Here is a 25,622-nt window from a genome sequence, read left to right as displayed (position 1 = left end):
CGCAAAGAAGTGCTCTCTATGAGTTAAAACTCAAAATATTTTTAATTCTGTACAATTATTCTATCATTGCTGCTTCAGTGCTTGCACATTATCCTTCAACATCACTTACATCCTCACCGTGATGTAAATAAATTGCTACACCCTATTCCATCCTTTTTACCAAGAGCATATTCGTTTATCTTCCCATACAGCGCTCAAATAATCACGTTTATCCTCCATACACACGTCAATACTCACCACATATTTTTTTGGTTTGATCCTTCAACACGTCTTCAACGAGTTTACCTTGCCCCTGCACTCAAATGGATGAGAAAATTAGCGGTGAGTTTTTCAGCCTGCTGTTCAATCTCTGTGTCAAATCGACATCATCTCCGCACTCTCTCGGCGAATCGATCGGAAATCGTCTTGCTGATGATTTTATACTGCACACGGGGATAAGCCGCAAGTTAAGTATTGATGAGCTCATTCATACGGTACAAAACGATTTTTTTCCGCACTATTTGTCGTATTCACCTAAAAGACGGACCAATCGGCTGTATTTTAAAAATTTTGATCTACTGACACACAATAAGAATAGGAAGGATGCCCTTGATGTGTTTGCTGGCATTTTGAATGTTATTGGTGCCTGTTTGTGCGATGATGTTCATATTAAAGTAGAGAGCGATGATGCAGATGATGGCAGTCTAGCGTTTTATGACAAAAAAAATGAAAAGGTAAAGTTCTATGACCTTGAAATGCCAGATAATGGCACAAGGACCTGATACTTGCGAATAAACAGCAAGGTTATCCATACAGATGATCATGATGAACCAAATAGTTAAATAAACCGGTATTGGTGAAGCGATACGTTTAGCTATCCGCGAAAGGAGGATATAATTCTCATTTGTGTACAGTAAGGCTGCTCGTTACATTACAAAATTGTGTTCAGGTTTAAAATTGCTGATAATACCAATAGCTCAAATTTACTGCTCAACTTAAATGAATTGCCTTAAACAGCAATAAAACTTAAAATTATATCATTTGGTATCAGCATTAGAGCCAGCAACACAGCATAGTATTATTTTAATGCTCAACAATGTAGTTGCACCGCTGTAAATCACCATGCCATATCAACCATAGTCACTGAGGTATGTTGCTATTCCAATACGATCATTTATTTTTCACCAAAAGTACGTTCATTTATCGTCCCATATCACAGCACCTAAACAAACATTTTACCAATAAAACATATTATTCTACGAGTATACGGCAGTTTACCAACAGTTCAAAACCTATGAAAAGTGTTCGTGCGCAGGAATGCAAAAATCGATAAATAATTCTGAGTTGCCATAGAAACAGGTCCTATTCAACCAATTTAACGGTACAAACGTGGCATTAACCATACACCTCTTCTTACATGCCCATATCGTACAAAATGGTATGCTTTAGCTTACAGCACAGGGAAAGCAGATCATTGCCAGCCAAGGAACTAAAACTATTGAAATTTGCTCTTAAGGACATAAAATGCGTGATTTGGGCGTATCCCAAGCTGTTTTCAGCCAAAAAACTTAATTTTTTACAGCATGCAATTCGAAATATCAAATGTAGGAACACGGTGGCCAGAGGAACGATCAATGATGCTTTATCGGTGCAATACAGAAAAATACGTCCGTTTGGATGTAAAACACTTCATACACTGCCAATAGAAAAGAAAAGAGTGAACAGAAAGGTATTCTGTGATTTCATACGTAATCTTTGTCAGAATTTGATGAAGAATAGGAAAGAAATTCCTAGAACGCTGATTTATAGACCTGCCAGAATGCTTGCAGGTAGAATTCAAGTTACGATTCGATTGAAAGACACTTTACAGTCCAAACAGATAATAAATGAGTTTGCACACAGGTACGCGTTAAATAAGATGAGCGTGCCACTACAAATGACTGTTTGGGTGAATATGTACTATTTAAACGAAAAGGTGAGGGATGTATTGCAGATTAAGAAACTCTTCCCTGTGATAAAGCTTTACAACAGGAAAGATGGTATCACGCTGCGAACCGGTGATGTAAAGGTAAAATTTAATCGAAAAAATTGTATTGATGAATATTGCGGTTTGCTGTACAAAAGACTAGCAATGGTTGAGAAATGATGACATTAAAGCATAGAAAGTATTCTTATGTTAGAACAGGCGGCACTGCGTGTGTGATGCACGCTATAAATCGCAATTCGTTCAAACCGCAGGACATTTCAATTGTTGCATGTATCCTAGATTGTTTTCTATTATAAAAGGTTTTGAAGTATTTGCTCCGTATTGCTACGTTCATTATCGGCATCACATCATGAAGGTGTACGAGGATCACATCCCTATGACAGCCTAGTTATGAACCAAATTACCAGTGTTACTTCAAAATTTATGTGTTATTACGGGGTATGTGAGCGGCACTTACCACGTTAAATCAAAATATGAAAGGCACTTAAACTTACTGAGCTTCATTCACAACACCTTTTTATCGAATAAAGCATCGCACTCCGTTTTAAACCTGAGATCGTTAATTTAATGTTCATAATACGTTATCAACCGCAACACAGATAAGGCTGAAAGGTGATAAGCATAGGTTCGCTTGCAAATCCGGATGTTACAATACTTTTTATTCTCTTCATCCTTCCAAAGGAAATATTTGCCTTGTATTTAATACGATATTATCTCCGCACTACGTACATCGAAACCGTAACTGCTCATCTCAACGTTAAGTAAATACTCCGCCTTAAATACAACTTTAAGATATCAAATGCGTATACGGCACTAACATACCGCCATGCACACTTTTCATAAAACGCTATTGTCATTGCTCCACCCAATCCTTTTTCCCCTACTCTTCCTATCAAAATAGTTCGTATTCCTTGTTTTGATCTCTTTGATCTTATCATCTGAAATGGTGTACAAAAATGGTACCTTCAACGTTTTGAATACTCTTTTAACCTCTTCCCTCATCAACGCCGTAAATAACACCTCAAACTCTTCGCTACCTATTCGAAACAAGGTCTTTGTTTTGATCTTTTCACCATACGTCCTCTCAATACTTTTTTGTGTCTGCCTAATCTTTTTCTTAAAACTTCTCACGTGCAAATTGTACACTTTATCGGTGATAAACGCGTCTTTCTTCTTACCTATCACGAGATACGTCTGCAGAAGAACATTGTGCAGCTCACTGTTTGCACACTGTACCAAAATACACCGGCTTAATTTGTTTAGCAGGTCAAATCGACAGCATACCACCATGTTTTTGCATTCATGTGTTTGTAGAATGCTGATTATCCTGTTAAGTTTGAGCTTCAGCGCGAGTTGGTCTTCCAGCCCTTTTAGATTCGATGAAAGTATCCGTATTATGTCAAAGTTTGGTCTTTCGCCGCTAATAAATCTTTTAATGTTTTGGTAGAGGAGGTAATCGTAGTAGAAGTAATCAACCATTGCGCTCATAGTGGATGGACAGGGCATAGGAAATTTTAGAATATATCATCATGGAATGGGGAAGTGGTAAGACACATATGCGATCGATAAGATTGTAGAAAAGTGCTGGGCGAAAAATGACCAGATCATGGTATTATTGTGTGTGTCTATTCGCAGGCATGAGGAGGGAAGATGGAATAGACAATTCCGGTGTTGCAACACAGAAATTATTTTTTTACCCAACTGAATCAACCACAGAGGGTTTAAAGAATACGCAAGCTCAGAAAATACCATATATGAACATTAGGATCAAATACTAAATCAATATTAGACTTAGACTTCAATAAATGTGTTGGTTAACAGCAGTTTCTCCCTTATCAAAAACATAATAAAAAATAAGCTACGGGTCTTGGACGAAATCACACAAAAAAATTAGCGGGAAGATGAACCGTGCATCTGAGGAGACTAATTTTAACCAAAGTATGGCAATACGCGTCTGATCAACATGCTGAACTCGCGTTATCAGCGATGACCACAAAAAAGTCTTTTTGGCATATCACACACTTCTATTGTGCAATTTTTATCGTTTACTAAATGTTTGTAAACATTTTAATTTGTCTGACAAATCATGGCAATTAAATTAAATCAACAATTCCTACAACCGGGATATTGGTGTAAAATTGGTCACGTCAAGCTTTGTCTCCTGTTTGTAGCGTTAATATACAAAATTCTGAGCAGCTGTGTTTAAAATGGTACACGATGTGAAACAAGCATTTTTAACAAACTTGCCATGATAATTGTGCTGAAAATTTTGCCAAACGATGCGAAACAAGTACGCCCAGCAGATCTTAAAAGAATTTAACTCACCAAAACGCATTATTCGAACTATCTAAGTCACAGAACTGCAAAAAAACTCTTTCCCACCGAAATGCCATTATTAATACATAAATAGTAAATTGCTATTTATGTTTTAATTTCCCACATAAAATATTTTTTTAATTATACGGATCTTTTCGCAAACCATAGCTCTAAATCATTGCATTCATGCACAAATCGGAAAAGCCCACCAAAACAGATTTTATTGGTGTAAAAAGTGCGTTTGAGCACCCAGGCAGATAGCTAAGAAAGGGGTTTGACCAATTCTACAAATTTGCACCCTCATTTACTGTGGAATAGCCATGTTTTGACAGCGAAAGATTTTGACCGGTTTGCCGCTAGGAACATAAATGGTAACTTTTTGATACAAGGCTGGCTGACAGGTGTAAAAACGAAAGAGTGCCAATAACATCATTTCCATGTGTGATCACAAGTACAAACAAACCTTCTTCATCAGTTCGCTACACCACAGCAATCTGTATCCATGGCACAAGCACGTATTGGTCGAACAGAGTATACAGCGCTTTACACCTGTGCTCGTATTATCCTTATCTTCGTTTGTAAAAATTGTGCACGTATCAAAAAATGATCACGGAAACAAAATTTTATTAACACTGAAATATCGCAGTACCCCACGATGAACAAGAATAACAAGCTGTGCAAAAGTATTTTGGAAATAAACAAGGATAGATACGTTTTCAAAGTGATGCATGATGACGAGGTGGTAAAGAAATACGAGCTAAGCATGGGCGCGTTTGATGAGTTCATAAGAGACAGACGAATTGACGTGGCGGGAGAAGACACTCTAAAATATTTGGATGGGCTTGTGAAGGAGAGGGAACATATGGAAAGTGTGAAAGAGCAGGATGAGAAGAGCATGGTAAAATTAAAAAATGTTTTTGGTGACGGGCAGGCGAACTGTCTGAATGAGGCTCAGGGTGATGATAAAGAGGAGGCAGGGTCTAGTGAGAATGTTGTGGTCGAACAAAATGCGGTCAAGGACGAGGATGGTGCTCCTGCTGCAGGCAAAGGTACGCAGATAAATGATGAAATAGCACGGGCATGGCTGAGTCTTACACACAGAAAGGAATACTCGGTTCATGAGTACAACAAGTTCAAGCTCAGCAACGAAATAGCAGACATGGAGAAATACTTGAAAAACAAGGCTGACATCCTAAACGACAAAATTATTTACATGGACAGCAAAAAAATAAAGAACACATACGTAGAGGAGGAGAAGTGGTCTGCACATGAGCACAGTCTGTTCCTCGAGTATTTTACGCTCTTCAACAAGAAGTTTCATGTCATAGCAAAGTTGCTAAACAGAAATACCAAGGACGTGATTCTGCACTACTATCACACCAAGAAAAAGGAGCGGTACAACAAGAAGAAGAATGGCAGGCTGTCCGACAGCAATCTTAAAGTGATGATTGACCTGGAATGGACGGATAGCGAAAGGAATAAATTTGAAAGGTTGTATGATTTTTACGGGAAAAATTGGAAGGCGTACGAAGGGAGTTTTATGGGGAAAAATGTGAGTGATTTTAAGAGTTATTACAGGTACTTGAGCAAGAACAGGGATGAAGAGAAAGAAAGCAAGACAAGCTGCAACAAAAACGTGGATGACAGCGGAGAGAGCGTGGCTGTGTGTGATAGAGATGCGGATGACAATAAACAGGGCAAAATATTTGATCAAGAGATCGGATGTGCTGAGCAGTGCGAAGAAAAGAAAGATATGAACAAAGAAGCGAAAGATACAGCAAACAAAACAAAGCCTAAGACAGCCGCAAGAAGAGGAAGAAAAAGAGGAACGGCAGCAAAGAGAAAGCCGAGTTATAACACGGTCAAAAAACCAAAAATAGAAAAAGAAAACAACGTTAACACCAAGCAAAATGTCCTTGAGGAATGGACCATTGATGAACGGCAGCTGTTCGCCATCTTCTATCCCTATATTGGGAAGAATTGGAATGATCTGTCGCAGTACATCACCACAAAGAAGCCGAGCGACTGTAGGACCTATTTCAAATTTTATTTTAAGAATTTATCGCTTGCCGAGCAGAAGCTGGAGGCTGCGATGAGAAGCATAGAGAGAAACACACTATCAGTGCCAAGCAGTCCACGCAGATTGAATGATGATGACATCATTGATGATGTAGGGATTATCTTTAAGAAGTGAGAGATGCGTGCTTGCTAGGCCGTTATACTGTAAATACCTATTTATATTACGGTGAAAGGAAGAACAGCTTGCCCTAAAAATCGAGCATTTAGCTGCTGTTCTACGGTACTGACAATTCATAGAGCGCTATTTAAGGATTGCCCTTCGCCGCAAGTTATGCGGTAAAAGACGGGTAGGTCCATTAAATTTTTTGAATGACTTTCTTTCTGTGGAGGACAAATGAACCGTCGTCCTGCAACAAAGTTCCATCCGTTCTGTAAGGTTGTATTTACTTAACTTTTACACTGTTGCTCGAGGAGGATCGCTGTTATTGTAGGAGAGTGATTTATTTTTGGTATGGGGGCAGTGTTTCAAACACCGTGGTTACTTAAGAAATATTCTTTGTTCAATGCTGGCTGTCTAAACAATATTTTCAGCAGTTATCTTCTCTTTTTACACGAGAAGATAATTTTTTTGGCAATCGCATTTAATCCATGCACCATACCCGTAAAGCACCTGCTATCATAAATAGGATGAGAACACATTCGGGCACCAAACTTATAACGTAAATATTTCTATCATTCAAGGTATTTTCTATTTTTTGTAGGTATTTGATGCTTTTGATTTCGAGCTCCTCCGTTTCGTTACCAGTCATTTATGCATTGGATGTTGTTCATCGATATAAAAGCCGCATAGAGATCAGAACAGTGAAAGAGGCGCTTGGCAATTGAGTTAAGATGCAAAGGACATGAAGGTAGAGACAGCTGCACAACACCTAACATTGTTTAAATTAGACTTTTTAAAGGTACTTCCATACACTAGACGGGCACAAACATTCATTGTTGTTTAATGAGGACATGCCATTAAATGTTAACGTGGAGACAATGATTCACATTTAAGCTGCGTGCCTTTGTTTCAGAGACAGCAGCGAAATGAGCATTTTATCATACTTGCGCGCTGCTCCCCATAACACTGCACTAAGATAGGTGTTCAACTAAAAATCACCGTTAAAAACAGTATTTGTCTTACCTACCCGTATTTGAACGAGTTATGCTACATCATGGTTCGGTCGAACGGTGCAGTATTAATTGTGCACTCCTATCCACCGTTGAGCAATCATCAAAGATGTTCTGATTCGTGCCCTGTAACTGTGCTAAACAGGCTTTATTTGTCTTTTGGTGCTCAGCACTCATGAATGATGCATTGCTGCAGGATTGGTTATTATTTATGTTTAATTTTTGAGGTAGAGTCAGCATGGCCGAGTGGTTAAGGCGGTAGATTCGAAATCTACTGGGCTCGTTCCCGCGCAGGTTCAAATCCTGCTGCTGACGGTAGTTTTCCCGATTTGCAATCGAGATGGTCCGGTTGCGATGCTTTGTCTGTGCACTACGAGCGTGTGAAATGGCTCTAACTCTGCATCCTCCATTTACCCCAAGTTGTGCCCGTTACGGGTTCACCATGCCAGTCGACCTGAACATTTGAGGACCGTTTGCCTATTTACAACGATTTATGGTAAGGATTACGAAAACGGCAACAACCGTACCGACCAAATGAAATTAAATCTACTCTTTGCACGGCTACTCCTCACTCCACCACAAAAACTATGTGTTATAATTGATAAACGCTCTAAACCTTGCATGCCATCACAGCGCCACAAGTGCGCACAGCATTTTGCACACAAGCCACAACACAACTGCTCATGTGCCTGTCCGGTAAAGCACGTATTTCTCCTCGCGCACAAATTTTATATTTGTTGTGTTCGCCATACCCTTAAAAATGTACTTCTTCATTTCCCTGCCGGTAGACAGCCGTGCATCCGCAGTTAATCTGCTCACGCACCTCAAGAAGCAGCACCTGGACGTGTTCAAGCTGAACGTGCCAATCAACCACTGGTCATCCTTCGGTGCAATGATTGAGCTTACCGAGCAGCTGGACGGGCTGTCTCGACAGGTGCTCGATCTGTTCAACAAGCTTCTGACAGTCGATCGCGACCTTGTCAAGAGTCCTTCGTTTGTGAAGAACGTTGACTTGAACAACAAGATAGAACGTTTCGTGTGGCCGAGCGAGAAGTATCCGCGGGCGGCGCTCGGTGACATGTTTGAAATGTTTGTGGATGAGCTGGCGCTTATCCGAAAGAATTTTGAGCTTAGGAGCGCGAATTACGATCGCAGCAAACGAAAAATGGTGGATATCAAGAAAAGGAAGAATGGGACGTTGAAGGAGGTGGACCTTGCAAATATTGTGGATGAGGATGAGGACTTTGAGTTTCTTGCGTATTTTTATGTGCTGATGGACCGGAATAGGCGGTTCGAGGACGAGGACATCAAGGATTTGATCTATGTAAAGGAGGTTGCGGGCGACGAGGAGCAGCATCTAGTGCGGTTTCTTGGGCTCAAGAGCAAGCGCGAGCAGATCGAGAAGCAGCTTGTGGAGAGGAAGTACACCGTAAAGCATTTTGAGCACTTTGATGAGGACGTTGACCGGATAGCAATAGACTTCAGTGTTGTTGAGAAAGGATACTTCACGTTCGTTGACACGTATCTGCTGGAGTCGTTTGACCTTTTGCTGTGCGTAAAGCTCACAAAGCTGTACGTTGACAGTGTCCTGCAGTACGGCCTGCCCAACTCGTACATTTTCCTCGGGCTAAAGGATAAGAGCATGGACGGTGTGGTAAAGAAGTGGATAAAGGCGCTTAAGAACTTTGATTTTGGCAATAGGGTGGTAGACTATAAGGCATTTGATGAACGCGTGGCGTACAGTTCTGTTGAGGAGGTGCTTGTGAATGGAAATGAATAGGTGGCACCGTGCTGCAGATGCGTATTGGTGCACGACCGGTTTTTAATAAAGAGATACGAACACATGTGGCTGTGGTTGCACGCCTTTTTTGGTTTCTTGCGTTTGAAGCGCAGTTTTACGTCTTTTGGCATGGTCAATTCACACCGATCGGGATCGTGAATAGGATGCGGAAGTGCACAACGAGGTGCAGTCCTGAAATGAGGATGGTTCTAGCAGCGGATAAAGTGTACGATGAGCAGTTTTGTTGGTGTGGAGCGGTAAAAGAGATGCAAAGAATGGATTAAACGTGCGATTGTTGAGGCTCGCAGATTTCATCATCAGAATCGGTGTTTTTGGCTGTAAACGTGCCAGCGGCTCCGTAATAATAAAGCAAATTGGACCGAACACCGGATGAAAACAGAAATTACGATCAGGAACAAAAATATTTGCAGTACCAGCAGGTGTTTGAATGACACTCATAAAGAACCGTGCTCTCGCTCAGAATTAGCAAATTCGTGGATATCGAAGATACTTTTCATTGCAAAGGTGGTGTTAGAGGAGATCCTTTCAAAACGTATGGCTGGTGCTGCGGAGAGTACGCGCTGCAATTGCAAAATAGCACCTCAATTTATTTGCGCTTTTACCAGAGTGCACCTGCACCACAGATGGTAAACACGATCATACGAATAGGGGACCGTCCTCAGCCATTAAAACACGGTGTGCTGACCTTTCTTACACTTTGAACTGTTTTTACATAAAAGTTGTGCATTCACCCGGTCTGTGCGTTCTCAGCACTGCTAATCCTCAAACACCGTAGACAGCCCGAGCGCAACGATTGTCATCGTGAAGAAACCTGCGAACACCGCTGCGATCTTCCTCTGATCGCGCTTCTTAAGCGAAAAGTGGTGGTTGAACTCAGAGTTAAGCATTTCAATAAATCCTATGTAGAAGAACGACCCGCATGCTATTCCGTTGAGCAGCTCGGCTGTCCGCGATGTGGAGTACGTGCTGTTCATCAGAACCAGCCCCAGCACAGTGCCAAGCGGCGTTAAAATGGAGTAGAACACGAGCAGGAACAGCGTCTCACACCGTGAAAAACTGCTGGTGTGCATGGTTACACTCACAACGAATGCCTCTATCCACTTATGCCCCAGTAATCCGGTGGCATACCACATAAGACCCGTACCCGTCTTAACAGACGTGCCAAGGCCCTCCATAAAGCTGTGCACACTCAGCGCACAGATGAATATGAGTGCTTGCAATCTGCCGTTCATCTTTGTGATGGTCTCACCGTGTGAGTCCCTGTACTGCAGGTACAGCTTGTCTATGGAAAAAAGTATGAGAAAGGATATGCCTGCGCTGAACGGCGCAAGGAAGCACCGCTCACACGTGTAAATGTCGGGAAAGATGTGAAAGATGATTGTGCTGAGCAGTACGCCGCCGGCAAAGCATTTTGAGTAGAACGACAGCTTCGTATTTTTGAACATTGCGTATGAGAATGAGAAGAACAGCGTGAATGCGAACACGAATAGCGAGAAGAGCAGTAGAACGGTATTATGTATCATGTGCATGCCCGCACGCCGTATATTTCTATTTTATAGTACGGTCCTCCTTTTCAGTGCAAGTCAAAATGTCATGCTGTATTAGTGATCGTAGATGACACTCGATTCGTGAATAAATGCCCGACTATTCGTCATTTCACCATGACAATGCTGTAAAGGTACGGAAAAGGGACACGCCTGTTCCATTCTAAGGAGAAAAGCGATCACAGCTGTTTATTGGCTGATTAGCAGTAAATTAAGTTTCATCTGTTCGTCATCCTACCACTTTGACCAGGCGTTCTTGAAGTAGCACAGCAAACTTTTCCTGAAATATACACATCAATTGGAGAGTGCACAATTTTTATGAAAGTGTGCGTTTGTTGGATGGCGAGGTATGAAAATTAACTGTTATTAATACGGGAATGCGGTCCTGGTGACAACCGGAAATTGTGATCGCAAAAAAACGTTTAAAAGATGTGAAAAATCAAAGGTAGCACGAGTGGTAGATTACTTTGAGGAATGAAAAGGTACCACAAATAAAGTAAGAATGTGTTTTGTATTGCAATAGAACGTACCATTTTATAATTATTACATATCAACAGCACTTTTGGTGGCATTTTTATGTGGTGTTCGGCTTTTACTCCCTGCGATACGATGAGTGGTTGGTTAGACCAATATCGATGATATCAGGGGCATTCTTTCACGTCAGTGTAGACGTGGTAGATCATATGAGAACAGCTAATGAACTCTGTGAAAATAATTTACCTAAATTATACAATTCTATGCACTGTGTGATAAAAAGATCGTTTACACCGTGTAAAAAATTTGGCGATGTAACTGGAACTGAGCTACGGGCCATTTCAGTAGAAAATGATAAAATGATCCTGGGAAAGCGCAGGCCAAGAGCATGCAATAAGAAAGTTTGCGATGAAAATCGCAGTGCCAACGCATCCATCAGCAATTCTTCTATTCGAAGCGCTGAACAAAGCACCAAACTAAATTTACTTACTTCGGTTTTACGAGTACAAGGCTGTACGTGTTTAACGATCAATAACTGCTCATTATCCTCACAAGACATGATACTTGTATCTTTTCTGAGCATCCCACAGCTATTCGATGCTCAATCTCCGCTATCTCCTCATAAATATCGTAGTTCTCAAATTTCTTCGATTCTCTAATATAGCACGTCAGCCTCCGAAAGAATGTCACAAAATCAAGCTCTTCCAGCCTTTCAAGCACCACCGCCTTTGCCTCTGCAAATCTCCTCCCACGCGACAGCTCAAAGATTCTTTCAAAGTCTATTTCTGGTAAAATCATGTCAACCGTAATCGCACCTTTAAACCGCGAGAGCCCATCCAATGTGTTAACGAGCCTTCGCATGTCTCCTTCCGACTCCTGGACAAGGATGTCAATGCACTTGTCGTCGATCGGTATGCTCTCCATTTCTGAGATATGCCTGACTCGCTTTTTAATGGCATCTGAACTAACGGGCGAAAACCGGAACTTAGAACAGCGCGACTGGATCGCTGGTATAATCTTGTGTGCGTAGTTGGCGATGAAACAGAACCGTACATTGCCGCTGTAATCTTCAATAACACGACGCAGTGCGTTCTGTGCATCTCTGGACATTGAGTCTGCCTCGTCCAATACCACCAATTTCTTCTTGTTTTGGAACGAACGGCTCACAGCAAAGCACTTAATCTGCTCACGCACCACATTTATACCGCGGTCATCGCTGGCATTCAGCTCAAGCACGTTGCACATGATTGTCTGTTTGTACAGAAACTTTGCTATCGCACGTATTGATGTAGTCTTTCCTGTGCCAGGTGGACCGTATAAGAGGATGTGTGGCAGGTTGTCGTGCTCTTGCAGCCTTTTTAATGCCTCAATGACGAGCTCGTTACCCAATACTTCGTCTAATGTGGACGGTCTATACTTCTCGACAAGCGGCTGGATCGACATCAGGGGCATCCCACGGCCTGCAAAAATACGCTGCAAACAAGAAGTCCTTCTCATGCTGCCGACCCACCAGCACGTTCATTTTACATGCACACATTTTTGTCAGCGATTCCCTTTCCACCCGTAGAGCAATTTTACCGCCTTACGAGTACACCGCGGTTGCCCTGGTTTGGGCAGCAAAAAGCAGGCTTGTGGGGGAATTGAACCCCCGCCATCGCTTTACGAGAGCGACGTTCTACCGTTAAACTAACAAGCCTTACAACACACCCGCATTTTCATTTATTTATCATTGCGCACAGTTGAGCATCTTGGAACATTGTTGACACCACTTCCACGGCACTAATCACATTCACAGGCAATTTCCTTGTTGTAACCGTTAATCCGGGCATCACGCAAAGTCCTTTTATTTCTTTGGCAGCTCAGCCCTTGCATGCCCTATAAAGCGGTAATTCAGTTACCACCAGAACTTGCGCGTGAAGACATTCCGGAGAATTTGAAGAGCAACGAAACGTTCGTTTTCAAGAACAAAACATACGTGTGCGTAGAAATGGAGGCTAAGAACCTGTTCTGTTGCGGCATCAAGAGTGAGACAGAGACTCAGTTACCTACCGAGGTGCACTCATTCTTTTGGATCAGAGAGGCGTAGCGGATAGATAAATTCAATTTTCTTTATACTAACATGCTAGCATTCCTGTATATTGTAGTTCGTTGACCTGCTGTTCGCTTTGCACGCCATCTTTTTCTTTATACGTGACCGTTCTCGTTTGCTACATCAAGCTTATGATGTGATTGTTCAGATGGTACAGTACGGTTCATGTGCACGATGCGCTGTTAGATTTATTTGTAGCAGCTGATGACGTTCTTCGGGTGATCGGTAGCAGAGAAGTTGCTGGGTAAAACGCATCGCTTCTCCAAAATCGAAAAAGCGTGCTTGTTTGTATGATGCGTGTATAAAACGGAAAGTAAACACCCTCAAGGCTAGAACACGTGATTTACCTGTTTTAAAGACCCGTCGGAGTGTATGATATTAATTTTTGTGCCCGTATAGGTGCACGCAATCCAACCATTTGTATTAAACCAGCTTTTTATTGCCCACGTATTTCATAGTCCTGTGCTTCAACGATATAACTGACCCATGCTTCTTTCTTCACGTTGTCACTGTCTCGCACATCCTTTATCACCAGCTCTGACAGCGAAAAGAACTTGGACGTAAAGTTCATCTGAACCGGCCCAAGTCTCTCGCACCCGCTCATCAACACATCAAAATCGTATTTGATCTCCGCTTCCTTGAACGTTTCGTCCTTGATGATCCACTCGATGTGCTCATCCATGATTTTAACATGGCCTATATCCGAATCTGCCACCGTATTGTACGCCTTCTTGCTGATCGGAAATTTTACCGTTATGCACGATTTGTCACTCAGACAGCTCCTAAGCACGTAGTGGTTCCTGTCATGTTTTATGAGCGTGAGCGGCATTTGGACGGGATTGAATGTGTACGAGCTTATCACCCTGGGTTTGTTGCTCACTGAGAATTTCTTTACGCTGTGCCTCATTTCTATCTCGGTCTTGGGGATTGAGTATTGGATGTATAGCTGTGTGCTTGTATCGAACTGTGGATAGCATGTTACCTTTCCCTGCGCATACACGCTCAGCACTGTGCCGTTGTCCTGCAGAATTGCTCGTATTGTTTCCTCCACATCGAATTTCACACGTTCTTTCTTAAAGACCTGGTACTTATCTTTTCTTGGCCTGCATTCCTCGTCTAGCACGTATCCATTGAAAAACTTGTTGTCCATGTACGTGAAGAACCTGAAGTAATCACTGAGGTACTCAACACATATTCTGTCCAGAACGCTCAGCATAACGGGCACCTCTAGCTCCTTAGAATGACCGATTATGATGTAACCGTGCTTTTCCAAGCACGCAATATCGGTGGACTTAGCTTTTATGAGGCCCTGAACATCCAAGTTAGGATTGCCGTACAACAACGTAAAGTCCTTGTCGAACACGCTGATGCTCATCATTTTGTTTACGTCTGAGCCTGTGCATTTAAAGCAGTCCGGATCAAATTTTGTTTACCATGTTCGTGATCGAAACACGAAACAATCAAAGCACGTAGAAAACAAATTGGAACGCTGTATTGAAGGCGATGAACAGCAGAAAGAGGATGTTAAACACGTACAAATATTTTGTTGCACAGTAAGTGGTTCTGAATACCGTTCTACAATTCTTTCTCTAAAACTACATTGATCTCTCACCTCACACCCAACACTACCTAAATAAATGCGCTATTCCGGTTGGATATGGTGATTAATGGCACGTTTTCATGGCATAACGCCAAATTACGGTATAATATTGTGGAGTAGAAGTACCTGAGCGTTACTGGCCACGGTGAGTACAACTGTTGTTGATACGAGGGACAATAATTACTGTTGATGAGTCTTATTTGTGTTTTATTCATAAAATGCGTTTATTCATCCCCCAGTACCGCACCCAAGCAACACACTTTTCCAGTCCGCCTCAACCGGTAAATTTTTTACAGTTTAAAACGAACCACATTTACTGAATGAATACGTCTCATCTTACGAGTTGTAAATGCTTTGACACCAGCAAAACGTGCTCTTCCTCGTCGACATCGGAAGGGAAGCATTCCAGGAACGTAACCGTTTTAACATTCATTTATAGGGCGGTAACAGCATAACACGTAATTTTGTTCGAGTCAACACAGCTAACAACGATCTATTCGTTAGCTCTTCTCTCAAATCACGACTTTCTACAAAAAAACAGCTGGAACAGGAATTCACGCCATTAATTGTTTCTTAAGTCAAGTAAAACAATCATAACAGGATATTCATCGCCTGACACGTTTCTTAACATCCTTTTTATTCCGAATTCATCGCCTTAACTGCCATACTCCTCTTTCAAAAGTGCAGAATTCCTTGATTACCGTTTTAAAATGGCTTTCATCGTCGTATGTCAGCTCCTTCTTTTTTATCTTATCTCTCTGTTTGAGAATATCTAGCACCTGGTTCCTGACCGGTTGATGCTCACCGTGCAAGGGAGCGTATTTTTCGTTACACAACTTGACATAGTTCCTTCGTGCCAGTACCTGCTTGACTTGGTGGTATGAGAGCGGCGTATTCTTCATGATATCATCAATCGACACCATTTTATACTTCTCCATCGTTATATCAATCAGTTCACTCTTGTAATCGCTCTGCACAGGCGGTTCCTGCTCCTCCACCTTTTCGTCGTATCCCCTCAATTTGTACGTGTAGTTCCTTCCAACATGCAACTCTTCGTACAGGAAGAAGCTATCACCCAGTAACTCCCTCATTTTGTCCGCATCAACCGTGTCATACGCTTCCAACATGCGCCTTCTCTTATCCCTTAGGTACTCATCGTAGAAACTGTGGTCAAGAATTTTCCTGCCTTTGAATTTGATCGTATTGTCGTTAAGAAACGTGATTATCGTCATTTTGTCTATCCTAGAATTGTACGATGCTGCATCCACAAATTCTCTTGTGTTCACAACAACCAGTCTCTTCAACATTTTGTACAGGTAGAAGTAGTCCATAAGAACACCGTTTTTTTCGTTCACGCTTTCATTCTCATCTTCCGCATTCATGTCCTCATTAACACAATCAAAAAACGATCTGCCGGTCATTACATCGTATTCTTTGAGGTTGTCATCCTCAGCATCTCTGTCATAGCATGCTTTGGGCTCATAGATGCCTGCTACCCTCCTAAACACGAAAATCTTTCTTTTGCTGTCGTACGCACCGAGGTACAAATTTTTTGCTTCTGTTCTACTCGCACACAAAATAGCCTTCTTATCACACACAGGGCTTGGCATAGCAAATTCAGTATAAATATTTGTTTTTTGTTCGTCTGTCCGTATTTTAGCGATTGTTCGGCCTGTTTTTATGATTTGAACCGGATCATCGTAAATTTTAGCATTTCTGAACATCGTGGGGTACAAAACAGCAGACCTGCATTGAATGTTTCTCTGCCAGCAGCGTATCAACCACGGAAACGACATAAAAGATGCAAAATCAACGTAAACACCAACAAGTGCCTATAAATGTGTTTATTTACCGCTCTACCACATCAAACCCACTATACCGGGTTAGTGAGCAACTTAGGGGATGTAATTCTGTAAAGCGCATTTTTGCAGCCACAAGACGTGATTCCTCATGTACACAGTCTAATTTTTTGTAGATGATGATATCATCGAAACGATAAAATTCTTCATGGTTTATCTGCGAATACGACTTTATCTCACGTTGCTTTAGGTTACCTTTACCAGGATGTTGAACAGTTTCTAAGGCGTAGGACCACAAGCATTCTGAACAGCTCGTAATTGACAGCCCAAGCTTGACTGATGTGTGCAAGCGCTCATCGGTACGATTTCCTCATTTCTACCAAAATTGCAAGAACTTCCTCAAGCATTTTGAGCAGTTTTGTGTTGATCGGGTCGCTTCCATCCAGCAATGATGAAAAAAGATACTTAACACACGTTTTAGATTGATAGACGTACATTTCCTCGGCACAGCACTCAATTCGAGTGCCTTGGAGGAGAAGTGTCACTGAATAAGACATCGTATTGAAGACCAACCAGTTGTTGTGGTAGAAATATTTGAGCTGCGGTATGACATACGATGTGTCAGCCCATGCATGTGTGCTGGTCAAGGCAGATCTATCAAACATGGACAAATGCCCATCGTTTGGCGCGTTGGCATGTGTGTGCTGCATTCTTTTCAGGTAAATTCCGGCTATAACGAGCATGTAATTAAAAATTCGCAGATCACCATGCAAAACGAGATGCTTGCCGATGGGCTGCTCATTCTTGAAGAAGATATCGCCCACTATTTTATAATTTACAAGTTTTATCGCCTTGCCTTCCTTTACAAGCTCACCGATACGCACATTCTTCTTAAAATCAGGTAGAACGAAGTAATCGCACATCTGTGGATAGAAAATGCTGAATGCGGGATGTTTGAGAGCACCGTCCGCACTAGGTCGCTGCTCTTTTTCACTCAGCAGCTGTTTTAGTAAATCTCTCGCCAGATACGATATGTTTAGAGCATCAATATCGATAACCCTCTCTTTATCCATCGTAACACCCCGTAGTAGTTTGTACATGAGCAGACCGACACCGTACACATCTATCAGCTCGTCGTATTTCCCACCCATCTCCGGTGCCATGTACTTTCTGGTCCCGCAGTAGGTGTAGTGCTCATCTCTGCTTGCGGCCAGTCCAAAATCGCATATTTTTATATGAGTCTTCGTCAACAGCACATTCTCAAGCTTGATGTCTCGGTGCATCACGTTCGACCGGTGCATGTACTCCAGGGCCTGTAGCACCATCCTAACTATCTTTAAGACCGTGTTCTCGGTCAAGTGTTCGTTAAACAGAAGAGAAGAGGAATCGTGCAGATCAAACAGAAGAAGTGTATCGTGTTCGCGGTGTATCACGTCGCGCAGCTTCACTATGTATGGATGTGAGAGAGACTGCAGGAAAGAGATCTCATTTTCAGCTAGTGCCTGGTTCTCTTTGAGTATACGTTTTATTGCGATGGGCTTGCCCTCGTATTTTGCCTCGTACACCGTGCTTGTGCCACCTTTTCCGATTATCCTTACTATTTTGTAGAGCATGCAAAGGGGGGGCAATTCCTGTCCACAAAGACAGAACAGCTCGGTTAATTCACACTTTGTTTGTCGTAGGCCAAACACACAGCATGCCCTCTGTGATCACGAAAGCTTCTGTCACGGTGTTATTAACGGAGTTAGAATTGTTTTGGTCATTTCACTGAAAGTTCGCTTCTCAAATTAACAAAAGACCAAGTACTGATATACCTGCGGTTAACGTATCAACATCATTTCATAAAACCAATTCGTATCGGACATGATCAATAATACGGCATGCAAATGCAAAAACGGATGATACCCACGTTTCTCCTCACTTAGATGGGTTTATGGAAAAGCTGGCTTCGCACCATACCACGGTTATAATCTGATGTTTATAGCCATTTTTTGTGATATATCAATGAAATTACACAACAGTCTGTATAATTAAACCTACTTTACCGAATCTCGCTTTATTCCTCTATCCATACCGCAATAGTATGTTAAAACCATTTTAGGTATGCTACAGATCTTCAGCTCATTCTCCAGCGATTCTAACGATAGCAACCATACGTATGTGTTATTATCTCTTCTTTACAGCACCGAAATTCTGTTCTATTATTGCGTTTGTACTGGGTGCTCGTCATTTACTTGATGTACATATTCCTAATCCTAGGTATAAAATTTCATTAATTTAGAGCTATATACAGCAATACATGAATATATCAGCTTTATAACCATTGATGGGATGCTTTGATCACTTCAAATTGGCGTAATTCAGTAAATCTATTTCACCAGTAATCTACAGCAGACCAAAAAATGTTCTGTTTAGGTTGTACCAAAAGTGAGGTGATATCAGACGTACGTGTGGTAAAAAACTGTGTCATCTATGTGATGCTCTGTGCACGTTATAAGATACAAGTATTCTATGGTTGAACATGCGAAGACGTGTTCTATGGCTTGAATATGATGAAGTGTATGCAAAGATGGGATCAAATTTGATGTCAAAAAGAATCACGAGATCAACCTGGGGAGTAGGTTCTGGGTGTCCGCTCATATCAAGAAAGGAAGAACATGTGCAAAAATTCGAAGAATTACGTTCAAAAAACAATGTAAATTGAAAAACTTTGTAAACACTTGTACCATATAATCGCTGAGTTTGTAGGCCATAAAATACTATTAAAGCATCCCAACCGATGTAACACGAGCTATGCATCCATTCATATAGCACATTTTAATTATTTGTCTTAAATACATCAGAAGTTTTGCTCACTGTCAGCTTGTTCATCAGGACCTCACGAGCTATCCGCTCCAAAAGCTTACGATCAATATCTGGAAGTATGCTGGCACTATTCAGCGACAACAGTTTGTATCGCGTATGGATGTCAACGTTTTTGCGTTTAAGATTGTCCAAATAGCGATCGCTGCTCAACTCACCGTACATACCGATCACAATCTTCATAGATCGGAAGAACGGTGTTGACCCCAACGACCATTTGTCGAAAACTGGCTGAAAATACGCGATTATGTGGTAAACATTTTGCTCGTGTCTGATTGATATGGTCTTTTTGTACAGGATAAATTTGTTTTGCTCCATTTGCTTGCCAAGCGGAATGTTCTTCAGCGGTCGTGTGATATCGGTGAGGTGTTTCTTCCTAAATTTTTTGCAAAAATGCCGCGTCTCCTCCTTGTAGAGCAGAAAGGGACCGGTTATTTTAGATGACGACCATAGTCTGCCATCTGTCCATCGTAATATACCACGACAGTCACGAATGAAGACGAAAATAGATCCGCTTTTTATAGAAGTTCTTTCCCAAATAGACAACCGTTTTGACAACGGGGCAATTATGCCCAACCTGACAGAATGTACTATTTGATATGCTTCTTCATAGGTGTGCAAGTATCCGCGTAAAGAGGTCATTCTTTCGAAACTATTTTTCCATTTTATTTTGAAGACGATTACCCGCAATGATGTCATATTACAATTCGAATTTCATGGATATCAGCGATGCTACTCTGCATGCTGATTGCGAGGACACAGGAATGATCCGTAGGACATTCACATCCAAGGATGGACAACTATAAATAGGATTGTATAGCCATCTCTTTGTGTACTTACACAGTAAACTGAGAGGTAATGGCATCAATCCGGTTATATTTGATTTTTACTTACGCAATACCAGACTTATTTTGTGAAATGTCGCCATAGGCACACCAATAGACAAAGTTATTATCATCTATCATTCCCAAGGATGTGCAGCAAGCATACTTGATACTTGTCCAAATGCTTTTAAACCGCATGCAGAATGCGAAGAAAAGTTAAATCATGATCGCCCAAGGACTGAAAGAGTCGTGGTATCTACCGGTACATCAGAAAGATCGTGTTAACAGGTATGTAATGAAAGTCATAGCTTTAGTAAATATTTTTTACCAAAAAGCTCAAATGGAGCTGATCAAGAGGTCAAATAATACACATTATTATTAAATTGCATATTATCAGGAACATGTATCCATAAGCGTACATAGGTATTGGTATCGAATTCTGTGCCGGATACAGATAAATAAATGGCTAGCACTTGAAACAGTTGTGCCTGAAACAGAACAGGAATATATGTCGTAATAAATCGTGTAGACCAGCTAAAACCCATCTTTTTGATGTAGTGATCGTAAATTCTGGCAAAAAATTTGAGTTAAATCCAAAAATGTTTTCAATGATTACGTATAATCAGTTATTCCCTCAGCAATAGACATATATGATCTGCTTTTACCAAACCCGTAAAGAATATACTGTGCAGATCTAAGCTGCTAACTATTCTATGTTTTTAAAATACAGTACGTCCTACTCTTCTTGAATTTAATGTGTATTCAACTATCCGTGATTATTGTATCGAGAGGCATAATTTGATTGCATATAGCAGAACCGTGTGGATACAGAGAGATGGTGTGTAAATAATGAAATACTCTTTTATTAAAAGCATGTATAGCAAAAGTTCTTGCAAACACAAATATTTGTTTGATCGATAGGTAAAACATAGGTAATGGACACATGTGTTATGAACGGTGTAATTAAGGTATTAGTATAACGCAAGGATATAAACTTCCTGTTAAGGATAAAATTAATAAATATCTGTGTGATTGAGGTGAATCACAAAGTACATGAATAGTACACTTTTCAAGCCTGTTTGGGACCGACTAAAATGTGTTATGATTACGAAATGCAGCTGATGTGTGAGAACGAGCAAAGGAATCGTTTTATGTTTTATTGCTTGGTCGAATGCGAAAATATAGACTGATTAGACAATTGGTCACACAGCAAATCTGATAAGAGCATTTTTGATCGCAAGGATGAAGATGTATTCCTAAGTGTTATTTTTCATAGTTGCTGCTGCGTTATGACCATATTTGCATCTGAACAAGATGTAGAGAATGAGTATAATCAGGTTATCACCAGATCCAAAGAAAAATAAATAGAAATAATTTACGGTGCATTTATATACGTGACATCCCATTATAGCATGGTTATGAGTTATTGCTCTCGAGTATACTAGTGCTCTAGCAATGATGGCAATATGATCCGAAATATTCCAATATATTGGGCCTGCTCACTCCATTGGACTGATACATGCTATTTCCGCTATATCCGTTGGTAGACATCGATTCATCTTTGTCCAAGGCAAGTATCAAGATGCTAAATATAAGGAACAAGGATTCGGCAACTGCTGTCAGAATGAATAGACCAATATCTGTCGTCGCAGTATGAAGAGCAAAGGATGCTACCACATCTGCTGTTGTTTTGGGTCGGAGATTGGGTGTTTGTTTAGTGTTTGAGCCAGAAATAATGCTTTTGCCATATTCCACCACATCCAAATGAACTTTTGGTTTTAAGATATCCTTATAATCACTATCAAACACCATGGTATTATCTATTTGTTCTTCTTTCCCAGATACTCTGGATTCTTTGTTTTCGGCGTTATAACCTCCTTTCATATGCTTTTTTAGACTGATTTTTCCCGTATTTTCACGAGATCGTGTCACCAATCTATTTCTGTCCTTCAATATTTTATTTACATCCTTCATTTTTTCTTTATAAGGCATTTTATCTTTCAGCTGCGCAATTATCGACTTTTGTTTTATACCAGTCTTGTTTTCTATCTTTTTGTGCCCATTAACATCATCTGGTATCTCTTTCGTTCGCTTGAACGTTGATACATTGTTAAAAACATCATCTTTCTTCTGTTTCATGGATATTTCCTGATCAATAACCGTATCAAAGTTCAAAGGTTTCTTTTTAAGCTTAAAACAGACCTTTCTACAGAACTGGTTGATCATCAGGTATTTCTTAGGTTGCATCTCATCGTAGCTGTGGCTGTTAGCTTTCATCAAGTTGCTTGCATACACCTTACAGCCCAGAAATATGCCCAAACCGTGTTTTAAACAAAGAAGCGCGGCTAACATTACAAAATTCCTTTTATCATAATTTATATCTTGTGTATCATTTAAGTCAAAAGCTAAAACTTAGCCTCTTGATTGACAAAGCAATGCACAGAAATGATCAGAATGTTTGGTTGTGATCAAGCGCTTTCATTGGTTGCTACCATGAACGACACATTACGGGCATTTTGCCCGTTCTGAACGGTATAATAGCAGTGCTACGGTGTTTGAAGCGACCAGGCGTAATAATATGTCTGAAAGTGCACGACTGTGTTGTGAAATGATAAGATCCTCGTTTAAAACTACCGGTTGTTCAGGTTTATTTTGCGCAACGAGCGAAGTGGAAAACGGCATTTATCGTGTGGACACATGCTATATGTACACCATAACACAGATACGAACAATTAATATGCTGTCAAACAACTCTATGGATGATCAGAACGATTTATGGCTTAGTGTACTTATGGACAGGTTCATGTCCGGTTGTCTTACTAAAAAAGTTTATTTATCATCTCAAACAGCGGTATCATCCAAACAAATCTTTCTGATTCGCTTGAACCAACCATGCCACGGGCTAGTTCATTGCATTTTCCGTTAGGTCACGACTTTGCCGATCAATAATCTATACTACGAGTGGTTGTAGACATGCTGAACGTTTTGATATCTTATTATTGACCTGAACATTCTGATAGGTCCATGTTCCCGCTATATTTGATATCAAGTTGGACACCTCAAGGTATGATGAGGTTGTTACGTGGTGTTCAGCGATGCATCATAGTATTGTTCGATTGTATGGTTTGTAAAAGGATCATTTGAAGATTTTGCAAAGAAATCTGCTGAGCATGGGCGCAATAAGCAGGCGAATATCGCAGAGAGAAGTCTTACGGGTGCAAATTTTATGAAATATTGCCAATGCGAGTTTACAACACTGTCTTAATGTGGCTCCAAAACAGAAAATGTCTTCATATCTCTGCGATGTAGAAAGCGTAACTCACAACAGCTCGGCAGCAACGCTTGTACTTTTTATTAATATTGAATTTGTTGCTGCTCTGATCATACCGCTTACCACACCAATTTGTAAATACCCTAGCGGATTATCACCAACCGCATTTTCTACGATTGATTTGTACCAAAACATTGATGTACCGTATAAATTCATAAATACGCCGCATCAAAAGAGTATTTTACGTGATATTAAAATAGTGGTTGTTGAGCGCAGTATAAATATAAATGGTTCTCCTGTGTTGATCCACAGTTCATACACTTTTACCGAGTATGAAACGGTTAATAAAGCTGTTTATACCACACATCTCTTAGTGTTAGCACGGCGGGAGAAATATAGATATTATGAACTGATGTGGTTTACACGGAATATTGCATTTTAACGTGGCAAAGACACGGAAAAGGCGTGTTCGAACAAATCTATCTTTAACAGTATATCTCGTACACATTATTGATATTGCTCTCAACCGGACAGTACGGGCACTTAAAGCATCCATTAGCGCAATTGAGCCGTTTCACTGCTTCCATAGAAATTACGTGTCTGCACTCCAGCAGGATGGGCGGGTTGCTCTCATCACACACTACTTTAAGCACTGGACATACCACATACGAATGAAAAATATACTTTTTTGGCAGTGCTATGTCGATGGGCAGCTCTTTAGAACAGGTAACTTCGAGCATCGCATTTATCTCAGGTGTATTGAGAGTTTGAAAGCTTTTCATTCCTATTTCGTAGATGATTGGAAGTGTTGAGAAGGTAGGAATGCTGAACATATCAGTGCACAGTTTAGGTATGAGTGCCTTTGCGCTCTCGACGTATTCCTGGTGTGTGTCAGTCTGCTGGGTAAGCAACATCTTCGCAAGTTTGAGTACTTCGGTTTTTTTATGATCTTGGAAGTTTGACTGGATATAGGAGAGCGCCTTGTTGTTAGTGCGCACCATTTCTATGAATTTCAGGCTTTTTACGTTGAATATAAACTGTGTGACGGTGTCAGACCTATCTTTTCCGCCAACAATTTCCAATATTTCGTCATATTTTTCTTCGTCTACGAGTGTTACCAGTTTGTCCCTCATCCCGAACATCTTCCAGTACTCCACGGTGTATCCACCTGCTCTTTTCATGAACTCCTTTGCCTTGTGCACATCAATGCGCAGCAGGTAATCGAGTATGAGCGTATCAACCACGTTTTTAGTGTCTATTTTGGTGTTCTCCAAGATTTTGAACGTTTGGTTTTCGTTGCAACACGTGCTTTTGATGTGGTTGTGGTACTTTAGCCAGAGCGCCACAAGCTCATCTTTGCGGTCTACGTCGTTCAGATCAGCAATTATTTGGTCGATCAGGAAGAATGTGCGCCTTTCGATGTCCTTTAGGTTCATTTGTTTACTTTTTTTCCGTTTATTTTATGATTGAATCGTAAACAGGGAAAGAAGCGGTAAAGGATGTGGGAGGTAGCACGCTACGGTAGAAAGGACTGCCGATAATTACAGGAATGAAATGGTGAGGTGGGTATTAATGGCAAATAAACTATAAAAAGGGGACATGCGGCCTCGAGTAGCGATCAGGAACAGAGAAAAGGATACTACAGTGAATAAATTCATTTTTTATTGAAAACACATTTATTGAAAATAGGTTCATGGTTGTTCTTGCATGAGATGCATTTGGCAGCGTAGACGTTAAGGTGCGATTATGGGAACTATCTCTGTTTGTAAAACAGAACAGATATTTGGTTTTATATTCAATTTAACTTGTTATTTTTAGAGCTGGCGTTTTACTTCGTTACAGTTCGCTTTTTATCTTGCACATCGTACAAATAAAATGAAGAATTAA

General features: G+C 40.8%; 17 protein-coding genes and 2 non-coding genes across 19 annotated transcripts; 8 read left to right on the top strand and 11 right to left on the bottom strand.

Annotated features, from left to right (window-relative positions):
* Positions 1–173: 173 nt before the first annotated feature.
* On the top strand, positions 174–846 carry VCUG_00575 (uncharacterized protein). The gene has a single exon (XM_008075403.1). It carries the CDS (start codon positions 303–305, stop codon positions 759–761), a length of 459 nt encoding a protein of 152 aa, XP_008073594.1. The 5' UTR covers positions 174–302; the 3' UTR covers positions 762–846.
* Positions 847–1,414: 568 nt separating this feature from the next.
* On the top strand, positions 1,415–2,125 carry VCUG_00574 (DNA phosphorothioation-dependent restriction protein DptG; the record flags this gene model as incomplete). The annotated part of the gene is made up of 1 exon (XM_008075402.1): positions 1,415–2,125. One exon carries the CDS (start codon positions 1,415–1,417, stop codon positions 2,123–2,125), a length of 711 nt encoding a protein of 236 aa, XP_008073593.1.
* Positions 2,126–2,515: 390 nt separating this feature from the next.
* VCUG_00573 (uncharacterized protein) lies at positions 2,516–3,455 on the bottom strand (the record flags this gene model as incomplete). The annotated part of the gene is made up of 1 exon (XM_008075401.1): positions 2,516–3,455. A coding segment is annotated over one exon (652 nt), but the record flags the coding sequence as incomplete, so codon positions are not given.
* Positions 3,456–4,599: 1,144 nt separating this feature from the next.
* On the top strand, positions 4,600–7,474 carry VCUG_00572 (uncharacterized protein). Its single transcript, XM_008075400.1, has one exon. The coding sequence runs from the start codon at positions 4,938–4,940 to the stop codon at positions 6,474–6,476; it is 1,539 nt and encodes a 512-aa protein (XP_008073591.1). The 5' UTR covers positions 4,600–4,937; the 3' UTR covers positions 6,477–7,474.
* A 229-nt stretch (positions 7,475–7,703) lies between these two features.
* On the top strand, positions 7,704–7,786 carry VCUG_02795. Its single transcript has one exon. It is a non-coding gene; the product is annotated as a tRNA-Ser (tRNA).
* A 219-nt stretch (positions 7,787–8,005) lies between these two features.
* Positions 8,006–8,281, top strand: VCUG_02840 (uncharacterized protein; the record flags this gene model as incomplete). The annotated part of the gene is made up of 1 exon (XM_008075414.1): positions 8,006–8,281. The coding sequence occupies one exon, from the start codon at positions 8,006–8,008 to the stop codon at positions 8,279–8,281; it is 276 nt and encodes a 91-aa protein (XP_008073605.1).
* Positions 8,232–9,545, top strand: VCUG_00571 (uncharacterized protein; the record flags this gene model as incomplete). Its single annotated transcript, XM_008075399.1, has 1 exon — positions 8,232–9,545. One exon carries the CDS (start codon positions 8,232–8,234, stop codon positions 9,249–9,251), a length of 1,020 nt encoding a protein of 339 aa, XP_008073590.1. The 3' UTR covers positions 9,252–9,545.
* Positions 9,546–10,027: 482 nt separating this feature from the next.
* VCUG_00570 (uncharacterized protein) lies at positions 10,028–10,801 on the bottom strand (the record flags this gene model as incomplete). Its single annotated transcript, XM_008075398.1, has 1 exon — positions 10,028–10,801. One exon carries the CDS (start codon positions 10,799–10,801, stop codon positions 10,028–10,030), a length of 774 nt encoding a protein of 257 aa, XP_008073589.1.
* Positions 10,802–11,818: 1,017 nt separating this feature from the next.
* On the bottom strand, positions 11,819–12,733 carry VCUG_00568 (uncharacterized protein; the record flags this gene model as incomplete). Its single annotated transcript, XM_008075397.1, has 1 exon — positions 11,819–12,733. The coding sequence occupies one exon, from the start codon at positions 12,731–12,733 to the stop codon at positions 11,819–11,821; it is 915 nt and encodes a 304-aa protein (XP_008073588.1).
* Positions 12,734–12,915: 182 nt separating this feature from the next.
* VCUG_02794 lies at positions 12,916–12,986 on the bottom strand. Its single transcript has one exon. It is a non-coding gene; the product is annotated as a tRNA-Thr (tRNA).
* Positions 12,987–13,807: 821 nt separating this feature from the next.
* VCUG_00567 (uncharacterized protein) lies at positions 13,808–14,757 on the bottom strand (the record flags this gene model as incomplete). The annotated part of the gene is made up of 1 exon (XM_008075396.1): positions 13,808–14,757. One exon carries the CDS (start codon positions 14,755–14,757, stop codon positions 13,816–13,818), a length of 942 nt encoding a protein of 313 aa, XP_008073587.1. The 3' UTR covers positions 13,808–13,815.
* Positions 14,758–15,128: 371 nt separating this feature from the next.
* Positions 15,129–16,703, bottom strand: VCUG_00566 (uncharacterized protein; the record flags this gene model as incomplete). The annotated part of the gene is made up of 1 exon (XM_008075395.1): positions 15,129–16,703. One exon carries the CDS (start codon positions 16,701–16,703, stop codon positions 15,627–15,629), a length of 1,077 nt encoding a protein of 358 aa, XP_008073586.1. The 3' UTR covers positions 15,129–15,626.
* Positions 16,704–16,984: 281 nt separating this feature from the next.
* On the bottom strand, positions 16,985–18,391 carry VCUG_00565 (serine/threonine protein kinase; the record flags this gene model as incomplete). The annotated part of the gene is made up of 1 exon (XM_008075394.1): positions 16,985–18,391. One exon carries the CDS (start codon positions 18,389–18,391, stop codon positions 17,132–17,134), a length of 1,260 nt encoding a protein of 419 aa, XP_008073585.1. The 3' UTR covers positions 16,985–17,131.
* An 853-nt stretch (positions 18,392–19,244) lies between these two features.
* Positions 19,245–19,577, bottom strand: VCUG_00564 (uncharacterized protein; the record flags this gene model as incomplete). Its single annotated transcript, XM_008075393.1, has 1 exon — positions 19,245–19,577. One exon carries the CDS (start codon positions 19,575–19,577, stop codon positions 19,245–19,247), a length of 333 nt encoding a protein of 110 aa, XP_008073584.1.
* Positions 19,578–19,588: 11 nt separating this feature from the next.
* VCUG_00563 (uncharacterized protein) lies at positions 19,589–20,282 on the bottom strand (the record flags this gene model as incomplete). Its single annotated transcript, XM_008075392.1, has 1 exon — positions 19,589–20,282. One exon carries the CDS (start codon positions 20,280–20,282, stop codon positions 19,596–19,598), a length of 687 nt encoding a protein of 228 aa, XP_008073583.1. The 3' UTR covers positions 19,589–19,595.
* A 1,631-nt stretch (positions 20,283–21,913) lies between these two features.
* VCUG_00562 (uncharacterized protein) lies at positions 21,914–22,816 on the bottom strand (the record flags this gene model as incomplete). Its single annotated transcript, XM_008075391.1, has 1 exon — positions 21,914–22,816. One exon carries the CDS (start codon positions 22,814–22,816, stop codon positions 21,914–21,916), a length of 903 nt encoding a protein of 300 aa, XP_008073582.1.
* Positions 22,817–23,072: 256 nt separating this feature from the next.
* On the top strand, positions 23,073–23,390 carry VCUG_00561 (uncharacterized protein; the record flags this gene model as incomplete). Its single annotated transcript, XM_008075390.1, has 1 exon — positions 23,073–23,390. The coding sequence occupies one exon, from the start codon at positions 23,073–23,075 to the stop codon at positions 23,388–23,390; it is 318 nt and encodes a 105-aa protein (XP_008073581.1).
* Positions 23,391–23,748: 358 nt separating this feature from the next.
* Positions 23,749–24,177, top strand: VCUG_00560 (uncharacterized protein; the record flags this gene model as incomplete). The annotated part of the gene is made up of 1 exon (XM_008075389.1): positions 23,749–24,177. One exon carries the CDS (start codon positions 23,749–23,751, stop codon positions 24,175–24,177), a length of 429 nt encoding a protein of 142 aa, XP_008073580.1.
* A 26-nt stretch (positions 24,178–24,203) lies between these two features.
* Positions 24,204–25,171, bottom strand: VCUG_00559 (uncharacterized protein; the record flags this gene model as incomplete). Its single annotated transcript, XM_008075388.1, has 1 exon — positions 24,204–25,171. The coding sequence occupies one exon, from the start codon at positions 25,169–25,171 to the stop codon at positions 24,221–24,223; it is 951 nt and encodes a 316-aa protein (XP_008073579.1). The 3' UTR covers positions 24,204–24,220.
* Between the last annotated feature and the right edge of the window lie 451 nt (positions 25,172–25,622).

This window comes from Vavraia culicis, assembly GCF_000192795.1.
Source record: "Vavraia culicis subsp. floridensis unplaced genomic scaffold supercont1.6, whole genome shotgun sequence".
Classification (NCBI taxonomy): Eukaryota; Fungi; Microsporidia; family Pleistophoridae; genus Vavraia; species Vavraia culicis.
Note: the sequence above shows the minus strand (reverse complement) of the source record. Positions and strands in the feature narration are given on the sequence as shown.

What these genes read in the sequence shown, in the direction of transcription:
- VCUG_00575 (XM_008075403.1), top strand. Translation starts at nt 303, where the DNA reads ATGGATGAGAAAATTAGCGGTGAGTTTTTCAGCCTGCTGTTCAATCTC.
- VCUG_00572 (XM_008075400.1), top strand. Translation starts at nt 4,938, where the DNA reads ATGAACAAGAATAACAAGCTGTGCAAAAGTATTTTGGAAATAAACAAG.